This window comes from Podarcis gaigeae (assembly GCF_964106915.1).
Source record: "Podarcis gaigeae genome assembly, chromosome: 5".
NCBI lineage: Eukaryota > Metazoa > Chordata > Lepidosauria > Squamata > Lacertidae > Podarcis > Podarcis gaigeae.
In genome coordinates this window covers 30,370,917-30,391,616 of record NC_139681.1, presented here as the reverse complement: position 1 = coordinate 30,391,616, position 20,700 = coordinate 30,370,917, and the positions used below count along the sequence as shown (strand labels likewise).

Here is a 20,700-nt window from a genome sequence, read left to right as displayed (position 1 = left end):
CCTCTGTGTGTACAAAGGCAAACATGGGTTTTGGAATGGTTTCCCCCTTTATGTTCGGTTGTCTTATTTGGCCAAATTACTTTCAAAGGTGTTAGCATTTGAAAGCAATTTGTCCGAATAATAGAAATATTAATATGGCTAAGTACTTGGAGAACAATTGTCTCTTGTCTAAAAGTGGACAAAGGTAGTGCTGCTGTTTCTTTCTGCTTGCCGCTTCCACTTCCATGTCTTAAGTGAGATTCACAGATCTTAGCCCTCAGTGGTATCTAAGCCATTCTATTATTAGAGTGTGTGCCTGACTACTGCCTTGTACCTGTATGTATTATCATGCAACTGTAATTTTAGATTCCCAAAGAAAATTGTTGGCTTCTCGGATACAGTACTCAGCAAGGGCCTGAACAACAGATACTGCGTGTTACATGTCCAGGAAAATGGTGCTCTGGAGAAACACCTGACAATTACAGCTTCTTCTCAGCTTGATGATTTGGATACAGAGCTGTGCATCCTAAGACATGACTGGTAACTGCTGTGTAACTATTGATACTGGATAATGGGCAAAATGTTCTTTATGCTTGTTATTCTACAGTTTCTAATGTGGTTAAAAAGTTGAAAAATTAGTTCTATGGAACAAGGGATCAAAATATTTCTAATTCTTAGTTTCTCCTATTAATGTCAGTAAAGGGAAGGAAGCCTTTGACTGTCCCCCTCCATGCTTTTTTAGTACATTAAACCTTAAGGTGTCAACATTTTTTGATAGTAGTGGGGCACCTCCAGTCCAGTCTCCTGCAAGTTCCACAGTAACTTGGAGCAGGACTTTTAGTGTGGCTTCTCCTGTTCTGTGGAATACCATTCCTATTGAGGTACAACAGGTTCCCACTTTCGGGAAACAATTGGAGACATTTTTGTTCTTTCAGGCTTTCCCAGCTAGATAAATGGATCTTTTATCACAAATGTCTGTTAAGTTTTAGTTTCATTTTAAATGTATTTGTTGCTTTTGTGTTTTTCACTGTTGTTAATCATTTTATGTGTAAATCACATTGAGACTGTAGTTTTGAAGGCGATTAATAAATTAATTTTAACAGGAATAATAATTGGGCCTACTAACCCTTTGAATTTGGCCTGTGAGGCCATTTGGGGCAGACCATTCCCCCCTGACTTAATATGATATCAGGCATTGATACTTGTTATATCCAGTTTTTATTTCGAAGATAAGGGATCTCTGATCTAAAGGCAGAGCTGCCTGCCCTTTGACCGTAAAGGATGTATAGAACAGCACATTATGTGCCTGTTTTACTCCAGGGTACATCACGGTAAAAAAATCATCCTAGCATTAGCAGTGGTCTTTTAAGTACACATACTGTATATGGAAATCTTTTATCCAAAGAGCTATCTAATGTTGTTTCGTTGCTTTTAATTAATTGCCAGTAGTTCTGTTGGAACAATTCTAAGATCAGCCAAGGGGTTGTTGGAAGCAGTATAAGCAGTGCTGTTCCACTTTCTGAGAGGGAGGCCCACTGGTGGGATGCCATTCACTTCCCAGGAGGGCTCCTTCTATACCCACAGAAAGCTTTGTAGGAATGGATAGTGGGGGAAAGACAAGTGTATATTGGGGAGTTGTACACACACAGCATCCTACACCCTCTTTCCCTTGACATGCCTCTGCCCTTAAGGGTACAGAGCTCCCTCCTGTTGGAGTGAATAGGAGAGACATTTTAAAACGAAGTACCGAACGGAAAAAATAGACAAAAAGCCACCAGAGCTGGTTGCTTCAGCTCGTGTGACTGGCTAACTAGCAATGCTTCCATCATGGTGGTTTCTTCCCTATGGAATTTCCTTCCCCAACCCCAATCACCATAGAATTGATCCCTAAAAGGACCACTACTGAATTGTTCAGAGATTATCTACTCTGCTTCCCTACCTGTCTGTGTCCATTTTCACTGCCTTTCTGTAGAAGGCCTTTGTAATCGCGAGAGTGTAGGTTGCAGTAAGTCCCTGAAAAATCGTTATAGTTTTTCTTGAATACACGATCACTTTCCTTTCCTTGGTCTATAGGTCAGTGCAAAAATCACAGATAATTTTAAAATGTGTGCTTATCAACATTGTCACATATTTTTCAGGATTTCTGTTCCAGTGCAGCCTGGAGATATCATTCATCTAGAAGGAGAGTGCAACGCGGGTGTTTGGATAATAGATGCAGATGGAGGATATTTGATTCTGTATCCAGATGTATTAGTCTCTGGCACTACTGTATCAAATAGCATTCGGTGTATGAGGAAAGCTATACTGAGTGAAAAGTTCAAAGTAAGTTGGGGAAAACATTGTATAGTAAAATGGATTGTTTCATGGGCATTGATAACATCTATATTAAGGGCATTGTCAGCTTGTTTTAAATAAAGCACCTAGTATTATAAGTACTTCATACATAAGAAGTTATAAGTAAAATTATACCAGTAAAGAGTTTCAGAATGCTCTGGTTCACTATACTATGTTCCCTATTTACTGTAGTGATAATCCAGTAGTCTCCAGAGTGCCTTTGGGGTAATTGATGAAGACAAAAATAGCAAATAGGTGAACAGAGTCAGTATTTTCTGGAGTTGGGGAAAGACAATAATTTTAATGTGGATTTGTCTAGTGATGAACATATGGTTATATATGTGTTAAAATGCATGTTTTTATATGGTAAACTTTGCATATCATCCCAAACTTAAGTGATTGGGTGGAAAACAAACCTCAAATTCCCAGAGTACGATCTGAAGACACATAAGGCCACCACCTTGTTGAAGCTAAACAGGTCTGAGTCTGCTCAGTGTTTGGCTGAGTGACTGTGTGGGAACTACATATTGGTACCGTGATGGAATAAAAGTGGGCCTTTATTTTCATGACGCGAGAAAGGTGGGGTATAAATGTAATAAAAGAAAAACAAAGTAAATAATGATTGGTGGACTTACATTGATAGCTTTTATTCAAGTAGGAAACATGGCTCCTTATTAACCTCCTAACTTGATAGTTAGTTTAACTATGAAATTGTCCTGTTGGTTCTTTCTTCTTTCTTTGATATTTCTTTTTTAAACTTAAAATTCCTTGCTTACAGTGTTTACTCAAAAAGTAGTCCTACTGTATTTAATGGGACTTACAGTATAGTAAGAGTGCAGAGGATTGCGCCCTTAGGATGGGACAATGCCGCTAAAAATGCAGTATTGTACAGATCAATTAAAGTGTAGTGCATGTACATCTCTGCTAATATTTTGGGGTGGTTTCATTTTTCCCCCAGGGATGTGAGCCTGGTTTGCGTCCAATGCTAATAGGTACAATCCTTCATGAAATTTTCCAAAAAGCAGGAACAAATTTTACACAAGAGAAATTGCAAGAAATTGCCTTCTCAGTAATTCATGGACCAAAGTATCTAAAAGAGCTGTAAGTATTAGTTGTAAGAGATGAAGCGAGTGGTATACCTTTGTCTTAAGAACTTGTTCTTTTTCTTAGCTTTAATGCTTAGCAAAGGTCAGTTTGCACAGGGATAGTGGGAATTGCTGATATTGTTACCTTTTTGTCCATGTGATTGCTTGTGTGGACAAAAATGCACTGCCATAATTGTTTCAGAGCATGCAAATAGAGTAACCTTTTTGAAGCAAAATAATTCACTTGTCATTTTTATAGTTGTATGTGCTACATTTTGGAAGAATAGTTCCGTGTAGTTACATTGATAAAACTTGGGAACGTTACAAATGCCTAAACATGTGGATATTTTTCTCTGAGGGACCACAAATAAAAAATAGATATCTGTAATGTAGAGATCTTTTCCGTTTCTTCCCTTTTTCTTTTCTGCTATCTGCCATTCAGCTTTTAATATGCTTTCCTCCTTTCACTTCCATAGGTACCAGTTAAATCTGAAAGAGAATGATATAATGCAAGAGATAGAAGAGTACTTTCACTCTTTCATTAAATGGGCAAAAGAGTTTATATACAAAGAAAACCATGTTTGCCAGCATAACATGCAGATAAAATGGTAAGGAACTATTCACATCAACACACTGTTGTAAAGTTGTTCTGCCAGTGCTGTAGGTGAACTTTGTTAGCTGTGTAAGAATTGCAGAATCTCTGGACTGCAAAGGACCAGAAATAAATAAAATAATAATGTTGTACAACTTCTTTAACGATTGAGCTGGGTTGTTAACCTCCTTTCCTGGCACAGATTCTAGGTCACTTATAAACAACATGTTGGGGGGGGGGATAGTGGGTTAGATCCAGACTTACCCTTTTGCAAGCAAAAGTGCTCCTTCTGTTTATGGGATATTTCCAGTGGAGACCCCCCACCAGCAGAAGGTGGAGAGGAGATTTTTGATAATTTCTCCTTTCCTCTAGGAATCCCGCCCAGGGGCACTGCTTAGCAAAAAAGGGGGGCTGAAGTGTACTGTGGTAACGTGCACTGTGGTAACTCTGTTTTGGCTTCTGTTAGTTAAAGTATAATTAAAAACACAAACTTTCTTACGGCTATGTTTAGTATTTCAAGTTTTTCTCCTTGGGCTTGTTTGCTATAGCTATTGCAAAGTAGCTGTCAACCAGGTTAGAGCATTTGAATGCACAAATTTCTCTCTTTCATACAAGCCATGGCTAGCTCAAATTCACCCGACTTTGTATTTTCAAGGCTTCATTATTCATATCTTTTGCTGCACGTTCTGTGGTTGCTTGAATCCCTTGTTTGTTGACAACTCAAATCCAGCTAAGCATTTCAGCCCACTTGTTCTGTTACTTGAGAATGAAATCATTTTTCTCATCTGTGAGAACAAAATAATAGTAACAGGAAGCACTGCCTTTTGATTTGTTTGGAAGCAGTTGCATAAGAATGTAATATGTTCTGACCTGTTAAAGGAATATGGATTTTGTCCCTTCAAGTACGTATTTAAGGAAAGCTATCTCTTCGTTTTCGGAAGTAAACCTTTCCAGTTAATACACTTAATGTTTTTTTCTGATAGGCCAGGGGATGAAAAAGATGACTCCTGGTGCACTGTCAAAGTTACAGAAATCCTGGATGTAGAGGAGAACATTTGGTGCCCCAGGTTTGGCTTAAAGGGTAAAATTGATGTTACAGCCGGCGTAACAATTCACCGCAGATCTACAACTCAGTCCAAGATAATGCCTCTGGAGCTTAAAAGTGGCAAGGAATCTAACTCTATAGAACACAGAAGTCAGGTACAAATAGGAATTATAGTAATTAATTTTAAAGGATACATGAAAGGCGCTGACTAAATATTAAGTTTTTAAAAATGTTTTAAAATGTTCTTAATTGTTTTTAAGCATCATTTGTGGTAGGTTCAGAAGGTTCCAGAAGCTGATGCTGTGAAGCAGTTACTCCTTCCTATAGGATTTGCTCTGCAGGGTTCATTGGAGTTCAGTTGGGTCTCCCATGATCCTTAACATCAACATGAAACCTTTGGCTGAAGTTGTCACCCATGTGCTGATGATACTGAACTCTTTTTTTATCATCAGAACCAGGTGTTCTGGTGGTAATTTCCCTCAGTTAGTGTCTGAGATGGACTGAATGATTGTGAATAAACTTAAGCCCAGTCTAAATAGTGCAGAGTTGATGCTAGTAGGAATTCAGTAGACTGACTAAAATTGTACGTTAAGGGGAAATTATGTAGCTGGAGGAAGGTGGTACTTGGATTCCTAGACAGGGTCTGTGCTCTAGGTTGTTGTTTATCAGATTTTTTTGTTTGGTTTCCTGTGGCCGCTGATGAATAAGGAAATGAAACTGCTGTCATTCATGTCTTTGACAATCCAGATTGGGAGATTGGGTTACTGTAGTGTATTGTCTGTGGGGCTGTTGTTGAAGATACCGATAGGCAAAAACAAACTATTTATTTTGAAGCATCTGCATTTGTTTCTGGGTCCATTTCAAGGTTCTGGTTTTGTCTTTCAAAGTTTGTGTTCTGGTTAGTAGCACCTACTGTTTGATCTTCCTTAAATTCAGTTGATGAGGTCTTCTAGAGGCTCTATCTTTCTTGGATGCAGGGATTTATTTAATTTTTGGTGGTGTCCAAAGATCCGCATTTCTTTCTGTCTGTCGCTAAAAGTAGAAAATGAGAAGCCAGCAGAGTAGGAAGAATAGCAAAATTGTAAGTCTGGTTGATAGTCTGGCTATAGGCCTGGCTGTTGTGCTGCACTAAATAATTAGGGCGGCTTCTGTGAATATATTCATTGCGATAACGCTTGACTGATTAAGTCCCTTGCATGATGCAGTATGCCATCCTCAGGGATTGTTAGTGGGACTATAGTTTCCTCAGCTCTGATGCCCATATTACGGGTCTTGATGCAGCCCTTGCGTGCTTATTTGCTAGTGATACATAATTTGTATGCTCACTGGTGGGGGACATATTGTGTGTGATTACTGCAGCAAGAAACTGCAAAGTGGTGCAACTTGGTTGATACCTACATTTAACATTCCATTTTAATAGTTTTGGATTCCCCCCCCCAGGTGGTTTTGTACTCCCTGTTGTGCCAAGGAAGACGAGCTGATCCTGAAGCTGGATTCCTCCTTTACCTTAAAACTGGGAATATGTTTCCTGTACCTGGAAATCGTATGGATAGGAGAGGTAATTTTCTGCTTGGAAAAATCCTTGGACAGTGTTGTGTTTACAATATTTCCATCTCGTTTTTTCAACAATGCAATCTTAAAGGGGGCTGGAATTTTTTTTAAATTAAAAAAATGCAATTTAATAAGGAAAATCAGATAAAGCAGAATTAAATAGTTTAAGAGCTCCCACCCACACATTTGCTGTCTTTTACAAAAAGCTTATGTAAAAACCTGATTTAACTTGGCACAGAAAAAGAGCACGTGCCAGATGAATTTTTCTGGGGAGGTCATTCCAGAGTGTGGGCCCTGCTACCAAAAAAGCTCTGCCTGTGGTTGGCAAGGGGACTCAGAGCAGAGTACCCAATGACAACATCGGCAAATAGAAAGTTTTTATGGTAGAAGGATAGCCTTCAGCTGCCATGGCACTTTTCCCCCTCCAAAAATGAAGGGGGAATGTGTGTGCGTCCTATGGGGTGAATGCAGCGCGCCTTCCCGCTATCCCCCGACCTGGTTTGGAGGCTGGCGGCGGGGAGAAGCCCGCTTCTCCCTGCCGCCAGCCCCACAAGCTGGGGGACAGTGGGGAAGCGCAGCGCACCCAGGCTTAGCTTTGCGCAGCTCTCCGCAAGCCGTGGGAGCCCGGCGCAGAGAGTTGCCTGCATGCCGAAGCCTGGGCTTGCGGAGAGCTGCCTGTTCTGGGGTCGGGGGAAGCTCGGGCTTCCCCCGCCCCAGCCCTGCGCCTGGGGGGGGGAAATAATTCCCCCCCTTTATCCCCCCCCAAAAAAAATTTGGTGCGTCCTATAGGGCGAAAAATACGGTAGTCAGTTTCAGCACTTTGATTTGTGCCAGTGAAGATCTTGTAAGTGCTGAAGTATTTGTTCAGTATGGGAAGGTCCCATTATCAAGCTAGTGAGGTTTTATATTCTTAACCAGCTGAAGTTTCCAAAACCTTTTCAGCAGGGAGTCCATGTAGAGCCCATTTCAGCAATTCAAGCTGGGGATTACATGGGCATGGAAAACTGTGTCAAGTTCGTCTCTTCCCAAGGAAAGACAAAACTAGTGCACCAGTTAAGTAAAGGCCTCAAATTTCATCAAATGCTCAAGACAGCCTCTGGGTAGCATGGGCTCCTTTCAAAGGAAGTGTGGGATATAAATACAAAAAACAAAGAAATGAAATAATGAGTTCTAGGCTTTCTCCTAGTCTTGGAACTGCTGTGGAGGGGAATGATCCCTACTCACCCCCAGCCCTAAAGTTGAGAGGAAACTTAGGATTTGTGCAAAGCAAGCCTCTGTCGCTTCACTAGCACCGTGCCATCCAGCTTCAGATTGGAGGGAGAGGCAGAGATGTGTCATCTTGTCTCTGTGTTTCCTGGGCACTCCGAGTGGCCAGTGAGTGCAGAACCAAAGTAGTTTTCCTTGTGCCTTTTTCCTAAATATTTGAAACTTGGGGGGTGGGGGAACCTGGACATCATTTTTGTTTCTCCCTCTGCAGAACTGATCAAACTAAGAAATGAGTTGGCCTTCTATTTGCTTCACACCGTATGCAAATCTGACACTGGGAAGGAGCGGACACAGCTTGCATCTTTGCCTCCTCTGATTAATGACAGTAAGGCGTGCAGCTATTGCTCTCAGAAGCAGAACTGTGCACTTTATAGCAGGTAAATTCCTTTTTAAAAGCCTGCAAGCTCTTTGCAACTGACCTCCGTTTAAAATGGCTGATGCTGTGGTTTCATTAAGGCTCCGTTTTCTACATCACAGTTTTGGACAAGGCGCTGTGGGTTAAACCACAGAGCCTAGGACTTGCCGATCAGAAGGTCGGCGGTTCGAATCCCCGCGATGGGGTGAGCTCCTGTTGCTTGGTCCCTGCTCCTGCCAACCTAGCAGTTCGACAGCACCTTAAAGTGCACTCTGGCGGGAAGGTAAATGGTTTTTCCGTGTGCTGCTCTGGTTCGCCAAAAGTGGCTTAGTCATGCTGGCCACATGACGCAGAAGCTGTACACCGGCTCCCTCGGCCAATAAAGCAAGATGAGCGCTGTAACCCCAGAGTCGGCCACGACTGGACCTAATGGTCAGGGGTCCCTTTACCTTTACTTACATTAGATCCAGGTGTGAAATAATTGACTCTTTTCTGTGTTCGAGATACTGCGTAATGTCAAATGTATTATTTTGGACCACGCCATGTTGCGTTTGATTTAGTTTTCCAGCTGTGAACTATACCAAGCAGAAATGTAGGCATGACCCTAAATATGATAATGGTGCTACTACGATAGTGCATGCTGAAATGGTAGCTACCCTAAAAGCAGAGAGAATCTATTGATAAAATCCAGGGAAAGCAAAAGAAGTAGGTTTTCAGGGGGTAGAAGGATGCAGGCGCACTAGTGTAAGTCTGCCTAAGAATTTATAGCACAGACTTAATTCAAATTTTAGCCATCTATGAAGTTTCTTAGCAGAATTATCACAGGCCGTCATAATTGAAATCAGAGGAGGATTCATGTTGTGTTCTGTTTTAGGGCTGTGGAACAGCAGCAAAATCGCTTTATTTCTCCGGATGTGCTTGCTTCTGTTGAAAATGAGACCCAGCATCTGAAGCCCTCGCACCTGGAGTATTTCCATCTCTGGTATCTGATGCTAACCTTGGAGTCACAATATAAAGATGGAAAGAAGGGCTGCAGAAACATATGGATGATACCTGCTGCAGAAAGGTATTGGTGGTTTTGTAGGGTCACTTTCAACCTAGCTACCGAAACTGTTGACATCGAGTTTTTCAGAGTAATGGCAGCTAAAAATGTAGATGAAACTTCTTTCAGTTTCCTTAAAACAAAGAGTTATATGGGCTAGCAACTGTGTACCGTGAGCTTTCCCAAACTTCATTTGTTCTTGATTTTTGTAGGGAGAAACACGGAGACTGCATTGGAAACATGATCAGGGTGGAGTGCGTGCAGAAGGTGTCCGATGGGCTGTATTTACACTGTTTCCAGCGTAAAAAGGGTTCTGCGCCCGCAACAACTCTGATGATAGGAGACAGGGTTGTTGTGAGTGGTGAAGCGGACAGCACTTTGCTTGGCTTGGCAATTGGTTATGTGCAACAGGTCAACGGCTCCAAAATCTCTTGCTTATTGGATAGGTAACATAGTGCTTTACTTGTCAGGAGAGTTCATGTAATAACATGTAATAACATGTTGTTCTTGTGTCGAACATGTATTATACAAATGCATGCAGTTAGAGTGGCCTTTGTCTCCCTGCTGCAGGTACTTGCAACTGGGAAATGACCATTGCCTCCCTATCCAACCTGGTGCCCTCAGCATGTTTTGAATTACAGCTGCCATTAGCTCTAGACAGCATGGTCAGGGGTGATGGGAGGACACCAGTTTGGGAAACATCTGGCGGGCACCAGTTTGGGAAAGACTTCTCAGTATATTTTCTAATACTCAGGGTCTTAGAATCTGAGTGATAACTTTTTTCCTGCCTTCCAGGAACTTGTCACATATCCCGAAAGACACTATATTTAGGTTAGACCATGAAGAAGGAGCTTTTGGCACAGATGCTCCATTAGGAAACCTTTCTAAATTGATGGGAAATTCTCCTGCAAGGTCTGTTCAAATTTATCTTCCTTCCATGCCTAACATTTCTAGAAATGTGTTTTCAATTTTTGTTTATTCCTTTCCCTCTCAATCTTTCCTTTCAGTGAAAGGCTTCGTAATTTAATAATAGACTTTCAGAAACCACAGTTCATCCAACATTTGAGCTCTGTCCTTCCTCCAGAAGCAAAGGAAACTGTTGCGAACATTCTAAAAGGTACAATAGATGCATTTTTTTATTTTAAAAAACCCTATTAAGGTCTGGTTATATTAGAAAATTGGATTTCCTGCCTAGAGATTCAGTGGAAAACCTTGTGACTGAAAATTTAAGACACTGGATGCCATGCATTTTCAAAGAATCAGCTCACTGAAAGATAAAATAATGCTCATTTGCTGAAGCTCTATAAATACTTTCTTTGCTGGAGTAAGAATGAAATACTGTTTCTGCGGTTTTGTAGCCTGGCAAATCCCAAAGCCTGGGCTTGTAAAAACAGGTGATGACTCTCAATAAGATTGGTACTTTTATCTGTATAATTCATATCCCTCCCTTTTGTCACAGGGCCCCAGGGCTAATTATATAAAATACGTAAACCAATCAAAAGTTAAAAACACTATACACAATTCATTAAAAACTCACTCTGGTCTATTATTTAGAGAGTCTGTGGCTGAGCTGGAATATGAACCCAAACCCAAGCTTGGTTCTCCTTTCAGTGAATGTCATGCAGGTGTGTGTGATTTCTCTTCCTAAAGAGTACTGTATGTCAGGGAAGGCAGCTTCCCATGTGGTTAGAGGAGGATTGTTGAATTCATTGAGAGACTGAAGCTTTCTAAGCTGAAGAAGTATTCTGAATTTTACCTCAAAGCAAACAAAGAACCAATGCATGCTTAACAGCTCTTCGTGGTGGCATGCCTTATCCCAAACTTAATGGAAGTTTTCTGTTGACTTTTCAAGATGTGCTCTGCTGCAGTAATGTTCACGTTCAAAACTTTGCAAACTAGTCAACAAAAGATAATTTTGCTGTTGAGACTTTTTGCTAGTCGTTTGTGGCATATGGATTGCCTTAAAGAAGAAATGAAGTTATTTTGTTTCCATAGGTTTCCTTGCCTGGTTGCCTGGAGGCAATTTTTAGCTGAAACTGAGTTGCTGCTTAGAGGCCCAGGTTTAAAATGTGGGGTCAACGAATTTTGAAGCCAATACCAAATTTGTAGCAGGCTTCTTCTCTAGAGTATTAATTGATGTAGCAGGAAGTTATGGGACTTCCAAGCAAAGCATGAATAAGATGACCTACCTTACACTTCTTAATCAGGTTATAATCCTATGCGCATTTACCTGGAGCAACCCTTACTGAACTTAGTGGAACTAGCTGGGTAAAGGTGCATAGGATTGAACTGTGTATTCTGCCCCAGTACATGAAAATATAGCTAATCTTTTGATATTGTAAAATAGGTACCTCAATAGTCCCCCAGGTCCAGGTAATTATGTTTAAAATGAAGGCAGAGAACTTACTGTATTCACTTATTTTCCCCCCATAAATCAAAGGCCTTAATAAACCCCAGAAACAAGCAATGAAACAAGTGCTTCTTTCAAAGGATTACACACTCATTGTCGGGATGCCTGGGACAGGAAAGACCACCACAATATGTGCTCTGGTAAGATTCCGGAAAGAGGGAACATTTGAAAAAATGGTGTTAATGAATTTTGTGCATGCAGACCATAGGACTGTAATGACTGAAACACCCAAAATGTGATTTGTAAGAAGTTTCATTAAAAAACAAACTCTGCTCAGGCAGTTATATGCTTAATGTAGATATTATATATGGCGTGTTAGGAAAATGTGCTCTCTGAAGAGCGAATGTTTCAAAGCCACAAATCTGCACTCCGGATTTCCACTGGTGTAAATCAAGTACTTAACTACTAGTCTATTAATACGGGAGGGTGTGTCAAATGACACCCCCCATGTGTCTTAAGAAGTGTGTCAGGGCAGCTAGATGGGCTTGGGTGTACCCAGCACTCGTATATACCCCTCGCCAGCTGTGTTTGGCATGCATAGGAAGGGGCTTTGTGCATGTTTACATTTGGACATAGAGCTCTAATACACTTTATTGGAGAAATCCTGATTGGGCCAGGATCCCGCTTCATACGGAATATCTCTGCACAAACATTGATACACGTAAATCCCCTTCCTATGTGTGTTGAATGCATGGGCAGTAGTGATTGGGCCTCCCCCACACTTTGATCAATGTCTGTGACTTGTACGAAAATGCAAATTAATGCACCCCTCCTTTGTCTCCTTTCCCACATTTAGGTCCGAATTCTTTATGCTTGTGGCTTCAGTGTTCTCTTAACTAGCTTTACTCACACTGCAGTTGACAATATCCTTCTGAAGCTGGCAAAGTTCAAAGTAGGTTTTCTGCGACTGGGTAGAGTTCAGAAGGTTCATCCGGCCATTCAGAAGTTCACAGAGGAAGAGATCTGCAGATCCAAATGCATTAAGACTGTAGCTGACTTAGAGGAGCTGTATCGTAGTCAAGTAAGGAAAATGACTTTCAGGGTTTTAGAATCTCTGAGATGTATTTCAAAAAGGACTACCTGGAAAATGAACATCTAGCTGGAGGTGTCTGCCTGTTTGTAGTGCATTTAGTGCTTTATTTTCACGACACTTAACATTTTGGTTATGATGCCTCCCCAGATTTGCATCGAGGTACAAATAAAATGTTTGTCCGTACCAATTTTACTTACATTGAAAAAGGTAAATATATTCAAGCTGTGTTGCATCTTTTGAATTTTGTATTTAATATGCAAATATTCATAATATAGGCTTTGTAACTGGGAGACCCATACCACTAGAGGGGGCTGGTTGTGTTGTACAAAGGCAAAATACACTTTCAGCCTTGGATTGTTCTTTATGGAATAGTGTTTCCCAGTGAAGATGTTGGCCTTCCCCATGAGAGACTTTCTTCAATCTGAAAAGCAAATTTCAGCCATCGGATTTCATCATAAATAATTTACAGGCACATTATCCCCACATTTGCAAACCGCTGTTTTGACTTACTATTTAAATCACAATAAGGACGTGGCAGTGATGCACAGGTGCTCAGCAAGACTTGACCTTTCTGAGTTGCTTGTGATCAATTTGCACTCCCACCCCTAATTTTACTCCTCAAAGGTCTATACCATGATCAGCCACCCCAAACGCTCAGGTTAAACAACCATAAAAGCAAGAACTGCTTTTTAACAGCGCATGTATAGAGTGCGTTTAATGATCTATAGAGTCAGTAGTGTTGCATAGTTTAGACATAACTGTTCTAAGCTGAAAACATTTGTACATTTTTTTCATGCAAAAGTTACAGTTAGAAAACACAAGGTTTATTGAAAACGTATTGAAAACAAGTTGAAGGGGTGGGTGCAGATGGGGGTGGACATTCTCTGGCAGCCCCTAAGTAGTCGAACTCCCCATAAAGTTGTGTCTGGCATTTTCATTATACAGCATTTTGGCAAATGCTGAAGACATGCCTCTTCACCCTGTCTTTAGACACTTGAAGTACATTTTTTAGGGTTTACCTTACTTTGTGACTGCAAATTGTTTTAAACTGCTTTTAACATTTAAAATCACAGCGTTGGAAGGGACCACAAGGACCGCCTAGTCCACCCCTCTACAATACAGGAATCTTTTGTTGTAACTGGCCATGAGACCTTAGGGTGAGGGGCAGGTAATAATAATAATAATAATAATAATAATAATAATAATAATAATAATAATAATAATAGTTTTTACTCTCTTTCTAGCCTGTAGTTGCCACAACATGCATGGGAATAAAGCATCCAATTTTTACTCGTAAACAATTTGACTTCTGCATAGTGGATGAGGCTTCTCAAATAAGCCAGCCGATCTGCCTGGGTCCACTATTCTATTCACTTCGGTTTGTGCTAGTGGGGGACCATCAGCAGCTACCTCCACTTGTGCAAAATGCAGAAGCAAGGTAAGAGGACATCGTGCTGACAAAATAAGTCATGTAATATGATCAACAAAGCTTTGTGTTAGCCACGGACTGACCTTTTTTTTTTTAAACAGAGATCTTGGCATGGGTGAAAGTTTATTCAAAAGACTGGAACAAAACAAGAATGCCATTGTTCAGCTGACCGTACAGTACCGAATGAACAGGTAGGTAGTTTTATGTAGCTATTGTCTAGTCGCCACATATTATAAGTGTTCAAGTTTGACATTGCTTTGTTTTTTGAAACCTTTTAGTAAAATTATGTCACTGAGCAACAACCTGGTATACAATGGCAAACTGGAATGTGGCTCTGAGAAGGTGTCCAAAGCCATAGTTGACTTGCCAAATTTAAAAGACTTGAAATTGGACCAGAAGTTTTCTTCAGAAACATGGCTAAAGGAAACACTTGATCCAAATAACCCTGTTTGTTTCCTTAACACAGAAAAGGTAAATTTTACTTGTTTGCCCTAATAAACAGTTATTTCTATGTTCACCCTATTCATTAGGAAATTGAAGGTGAAATTGTGGTAGTCCCCTGCTTATGGAATGCTTTGCCCAGGGAGGTTTGTCTTTGTAATCTTTCCAGGGCCAGGCAAAGACATAATTATTCTGCCTGTATTTGGACAAAACTAGAAGTTCTGGCTTTAATGACTATTTTCTAGTATTAGTTCTTCTGCTGGATGTTTTTGTTTCTAAACCCTTGTAGTAAATCAGTATTGTTTTAATGAGTATTTGTTCTATACATTGTATGTGTGTGTATTATTATTTTTTTGTAAGTTGCTTCAAGTCTTCTTTTGGTTGTGTGACATGATGAGTAAATTTGATGAATTAGTATACTAACTAACTTCCAGTATGGCTCCTTCCTCTTAATTGTGTGGGCTTTGTCCCCTTTAGCATAACCAAATTACCTACATGGAGATTTTTTAATATAAGGAAATCCAGTACATCTTTTTTTAAAAGCTAGCAAGCAAAATTGAACTTGCATTTTTACAGATTAAAATGTGTAGGATTTTTCCTTGGTATAGGTTCCAGCGCCAGAACTTACAGAAAAAGGTGGAGTAAGTAACATGACAGAAGCCAGACTGGTTCTCTTCCTGACATCCATGTTTATCAAGGTATCTGAAGGATTTTTGAAATGGTGTAGTCAGTTCTGAAAACTGACATGCTTTGGCCATTAAATTCCTGATTCTGTATATATACTGAGTCAATGTTCAGAGATATGCTTATTTGAGTAAACTGCTTCTATGGCATCCACTAGGGACACATTATTTAAAAAGCTAAAATAATGGTTCTCCAGTATTTTTTTCCTCTTCACTATATAGCACCTAGCTGTTGGAGCGCATTATAAGCAATTACAATCTGCATTACAAAAAAACAAAACCCCACATTATTTATATAGGCACTTGTTGACCTGGTTTCCACCTAACTTTAAACCATAGTTTAAAGGAACCAGTTTCAATTCATTTTTGTATCTTTATATTTAATTTTGCATTTTTGTTTCTTATTTGTTCGACTTCAAGTTAATGCCTAATTATTTTGTGTTTATTATACTCCATTTTCCACGAATGTTTCTTGATAGCATATACCCCAAAATAACTCTTTTGCTAGATTTAATCATTGAATGTCTGGGATTTATTTTTTAGGCTGGTTGCAAGCCCTCAGATATTGGGGTCATATCTCCATACAGACATCAGTTAAAGATAATCACAGACTTGATGATAAGTTCATTTATCAAGAATGTAGAAGTAAATACTGTGGACAAGTACCAAGGAAGAGACAAAAGTATCATCATAGTGTCCTTTGTAAGGAATAACGCCGATGGAAATGTGAGTAGGCTGTATTTTATAATCCCTGAGCAGATCATAATCTGGAAAGTTAAAATTTGTCCATCTGAAAATGGCTACTTATTTAGTTGTGCTTGGAAAACACAGAAGTAAGTGGTAAGAAAAAACTGACCGTACAAATTTATTCCAAAATGATAAGACGGTCAAATATTTTAGCTAAATAATTGCAGTTTCATGGGTCCATTAGGAAATTTGGAGTTTTGTCCTTTCTCTTTACAAAAGAAATCTAGTCCACATCCCCTTGTGAGTGTGCACAACCCCTGTTACGGATGATATCCTTTGCTGATGGGGAGAATGCAGAATTGTATCTAGCAGCTGCACATGCTTGTCAGCCACACTTTCAGCCAGGAAGTGAAGCAACCCTATGTACATACAGTGCCTCCAGGTGAGGGGAGGAATTCTGATTGGCCCAAGATCCTCCTGTTGCAGGGAGGTACTCTGTGCACATAGTTCTTCACACACTGGTGGAATGCATGGTTGGCGAGAGACATGGCTGTAAGGCAAGACCCAGCTCCATTTCTCAGTGCATGAAAAATGTTTGGATGGATACCCCAAAGAACAGAAATACACTGCTTTTCTTTTTGTTGGTGGATTGTGCAATGAAGAAAGCAGATTGCTACCTTCTTCTGTGTTTTTTTTTATATAATATTTATTGGCACTTTTTTTAATACAATACACAAAAAAGAACAATATAGCATATATCTCAACATAGTTTCAGAACTTCTTTGGACTTCCTCTCATCTCCCGCTCCTACCTTCATCCCAATAGAATTTTGCCAGCAATTTATCATCTTATTTCCACTCTTATTATCTGTCTTTTTACTCTCCGATGCCCTATAATCAAATCTTAAAAATTTAAATATGATCTAGTGGTTATCCAAAAATTTATATTTTCTTAAATCTAACTTATCTTCATTACTCCATCTAATTTAGTGGTGCCAAATTATTTATGATCTAGCATCCTTCTTAATATTCAACCAAATTACAATGTTTTTGCAAATAAGTCAGATTGCTACCTTCTTCTGATGGTGTTCTGTTCTGCTTAGTTTTATATTTGAAATATAAAACCTGGCAAGCTCAGTCAGCTGCAAAATCTTAAGGCTAGGTCAACTGCTCTTTTCTTCTGATAGCTTGGAGAACTTCTGAAGGACTGGAGACGTCTCAATGTTGCTATTACAAGAGCAAAACACAAATTAATCATGCTGGGTTGTGTGCCATCCCTGTGTCACTATCCTCCTCTGAAGAAATTGCTTTGTCATTTGGATACTGAAGCAATGATATCCTTTTTTTTGGAAGTGCATCTCTTTATTTGTTTATTTAATTGATTTTACCATTGCAAATAAATCTCAAAATGACTTACAAAGATAGAAATAAATACATTCAAAGCATTTCAGTTAAAATAATATTACAGATATCACCAATAGTATAGGGCAGAAGGATTAGTGTCACTTGTCAGGGAAAGACCATGGAAATAGATGAATTTTTAGTGTTGGAAGCACACAACAATTGATGCCTCTTGAATGGCAGAAGGGAGGACACTTGTCCAGAGACATCACTACAGAGAAGGCCCACTTTCGTGTTGCCGTCAAATGGCATTTTGCAATTTGTGGCACCTTCAGCAACACCTCCTCTGAAGATCTCTGGGTTATACAGATAAAAGATTTATTCAAGGGCAGCATTAAAATTGATTGTACTTTTTTCTCTCACACGTTACCAAATATATTTCCCTTAACGTTACTTACATTTTCAGTCTTCCATTAGGGGCATGTGAAAGTGTGTATCGTTGTAACCTTCTGTGACAAGGGGGCATCAAGGTGAAAATCCTCATTCATGTGCTGCTGAAAGAATCCATTGCATTATAAGCTTGGGAGTTCCATATTGTCAAATAGATTTAATTCTACTGTCTTTTCTACATGTTAATGTCTCGACATAGTTCTTAAAATGTTAGCCATTTTAAAAATTAAACTTTGCACACACATCTCCAGGCATGTTCAGGCATTTGTTTGAATCGATCTGCAAACCCAACCCCACCCAGTATCCTGGTTCATGTTGCCATGTTGATTTAGTCCCTTTCCTGTGCTCAGCAGGGGAGTTTAACAAAGATCTTGGATTTTCTTGAACAGGAGTAGAATGTTCTGCACACACAGAGGAAAGTTCAGAACATTATTTATTATGTTTATATCAATGCAATAAAGACCTTTTAATCATTCAAGGTGTTCTACTTGCTTTTAATGAAAAGCAAGTATAAGCCACTGCAGCCTCTCTCTTTTTTGCTCTGTACAGTGAAGGCTTGAGATTGACTGAGTGGGTAGGGTAATGTGCACTAGGATGTGGGGCTGGGGCTTGTGTGCATGCTTCTGTCCCCTGTCCACAGATACCATTTTTTGTGTTCTGGCAAAAAAATGCCCGAACATATGTCATGAACATGTCTCATATTTTCAGGTTTTAAATTTGCTGCTTTTATTCAGTTCTGCTGAGCAACTCAGATGTTTATGCAGTCTTGAACTTTGAAGTCTGTGTGCGTGTGTGTGCGTGTGGTCAGAGGAAAGTTCAGAACATTATTTATTATGTTTATATCAATGCAACTTCAAAGTGGCTGGATTCAGCCCTCTGTATGTGATAAGGTATGAAATCTTAGAGGCAGCTATTACAAATTGAGGGGAGTAGCACCTTTCACCAGTAGTGTACTACTGCCTTTCTCTCATAGCTCTCATCAGTTGACAGATTTAGAGCCATTAAAATATTGTGTGCATCTAGTCTTACAACTTGATCCTTATTGTTAAAACATGGCTTGTGAATGCCAAATTCTAGAAAGATTTTCTTAAGAGACTGTTCTTAAGAAACATCATTTAAGCGTAAAAGGCCTTGTTAACAAGCAGAGCTTAAAACTGTGGCCATCTTGCTTCACAACAATCCATGTTCTCTGTTTTCTTTATTCTTTCCTCTGTACAGCAACAAAACCCTGGAATGTGAGATTACTAATCAGATTGCTTTCGTTTTTCATATTGATTTTTCCTTGTAACTTGAACTGTTGATATTATAAGTAACTCTGTTAAGTAGATTTTACTAAGAAACACCTTTTGAAACTGCTTGTTTGTTACATTGTAAGTCAGCTATTTGGGAGACAGAACTACAGATGGATTCTGAATTTATCTTGCTGCTAATTAATTTAATGCAGTGTAGTTTCACTTTTCTATATTTTATAAATATTTCATAAAAGTTACTTGAAATAACAGCTAACGTAGGCCTGACTCTTTTTAATGTACAAGTTTGGAAAAGGGTTTGAACATATTATTGCATTGGAATTAACTCCTGTAGATTATAGTTCCATTTAAAGACTGGAATTCATTTCTATATATAATATGTATAAATGTTTGTACCTGATATATGTACCAAGTTCTTAAATTTTTACCTGTTTTGTAGTATATATAATAAAATAAACTTGATTATACATTTGCATTACAAATATTTTATCTAAACTTGCAATACTGTTGACCTGTAATGCCCATTCACTGCAACCAATGAAAATTTGACTAAGTCCTATTGAACTCCGTTCTGAGCATACCTGCATAGGACTTCCCTGTAAATGAAGTCCTAAAACTTACTTTCAACAAGTTTCATCTCTGACTTGACTAGGAATGCAATTGCACCCCTGCCACCCAATGTTAATGGCTGGAGGTAGTTAGGCTGTGGCATTGACATCCCCCCCCCCCCCCGCTGCACACTGTAGTGGAGGTCCCTGCTGTACCAAGGCAAGCAGAAAGCTATTACTTGCTAAAATGGAGCAGTGTATTGGAGACTTAGAATTTGCTGAGTCCAAAGTGCCTCATGCCAGCCTGAAAAAAGTGTAGCAAAAGAGTGAGGAAAGCTCGCCCACATCCCCCCCCCCAAGCTAGCAAGATGGAGTGGTGAAACCACTGCTCCATCCCGCCACAATTTCCCCAGCTAATAATTTGTCATGCTGTCAACATAGATATCTTGTTTATGAATAGACCACTCATGGTAATCTGTAATGAGTAAAAAAATTGCTTCCAGACAACTAAGATAAGGTTATCAGATGTCCTGTTTCCCAGGGACCGTCCCTGGATTTACAAATCAGTCCCCAGACAAAATCCATTGAAGTTGAACAGTCCCCAGATTCATTGAAAAAAATCTGGTAACCTTAAACTAAGAAGGATAAAGAGTTAAAGAGTTTTCGTGTCATTTCCCAGGTTGCCGGTGGGAAAATTGACTTGCACAAGCATGTATATATGGGCTGATGGATGGGCTCATGATGTTTTGGACTCAACTGATTTTAAAATATGAATCTAGAGTGCACTATACCAACTCCAGTTTACAAAGTGGTAGGCAGGTTGGATTTGGTTTTCTATTTTTAAAATATTTTGGATTGACTTACAACCAACATGCTGTAACAGTTTATTTGAGCTTCTTGGAGAACAGTGAAATGGCAAGATCTATGTAAGTTGTGGTGGTGGGGGTAGTATTTTTTCTTTGTTGGTATGGTATGTATTTTTGCGCTTTTGTTGTAAACCGCCCTGTGGTTGTCGGGTGAAGGGCGGCATAGGATTTTGATAAATAATGTTTAAAAGAAATTAGAATAATTGGGGGGGGGGAGAAGTGCAGAACTCGTCTTTTCACCTCAAGGCAAAAGTGAACCCCACCCTGGCCTGGGAATTTGGGAGAGGCTAATCCATATGAAGCAAATTCGGAGA

General features: G+C 39.6%; 1 protein-coding gene across 1 annotated transcript in view; it reads left to right on the top strand.

Moving 5' to 3' along the window:
- DNA2 (DNA replication helicase/nuclease 2) overlaps positions 1-19,454 on the top strand; it is a 20,096-nt gene extending 642 nt beyond the window's left edge. Inside the window, exons 2-21 of the mRNA XM_083740589.1 lie at positions 346-519; positions 2,118-2,301; positions 3,272-3,414; positions 3,875-4,006; positions 4,974-5,190; positions 6,476-6,593; positions 8,064-8,229; positions 9,082-9,273; positions 9,462-9,695; positions 10,045-10,161; positions 10,257-10,366; positions 11,690-11,799; positions 12,456-12,680; positions 13,937-14,130; positions 14,223-14,312; positions 14,400-14,592; positions 15,171-15,260; positions 15,789-15,971; positions 17,119-17,265; positions 17,731-19,454. Coding sequence (XP_083596715.1) covers positions 346-519; positions 2,118-2,301; positions 3,272-3,414; positions 3,875-4,006; positions 4,974-5,190; positions 6,476-6,593; positions 8,064-8,229; positions 9,082-9,273; positions 9,462-9,695; positions 10,045-10,161; positions 10,257-10,366; positions 11,690-11,799; positions 12,456-12,680; positions 13,937-14,130; positions 14,223-14,312; positions 14,400-14,592; positions 15,171-15,260; positions 15,789-15,971; positions 17,119-17,265; positions 17,731-17,787 — 3,076 coding nt within the window. The 3' untranslated portion in view covers positions 17,788-19,454. The remainder of the gene's footprint in view (positions 1-345; positions 520-2,117; positions 2,302-3,271; positions 3,415-3,874; positions 4,007-4,973; positions 5,191-6,475; positions 6,594-8,063; positions 8,230-9,081; positions 9,274-9,461; positions 9,696-10,044; positions 10,162-10,256; positions 10,367-11,689; positions 11,800-12,455; positions 12,681-13,936; positions 14,131-14,222; positions 14,313-14,399; positions 14,593-15,170; positions 15,261-15,788; positions 15,972-17,118; positions 17,266-17,730) is intronic.
- Positions 19,455-20,700: the final 1,246 nt, after the last annotated feature.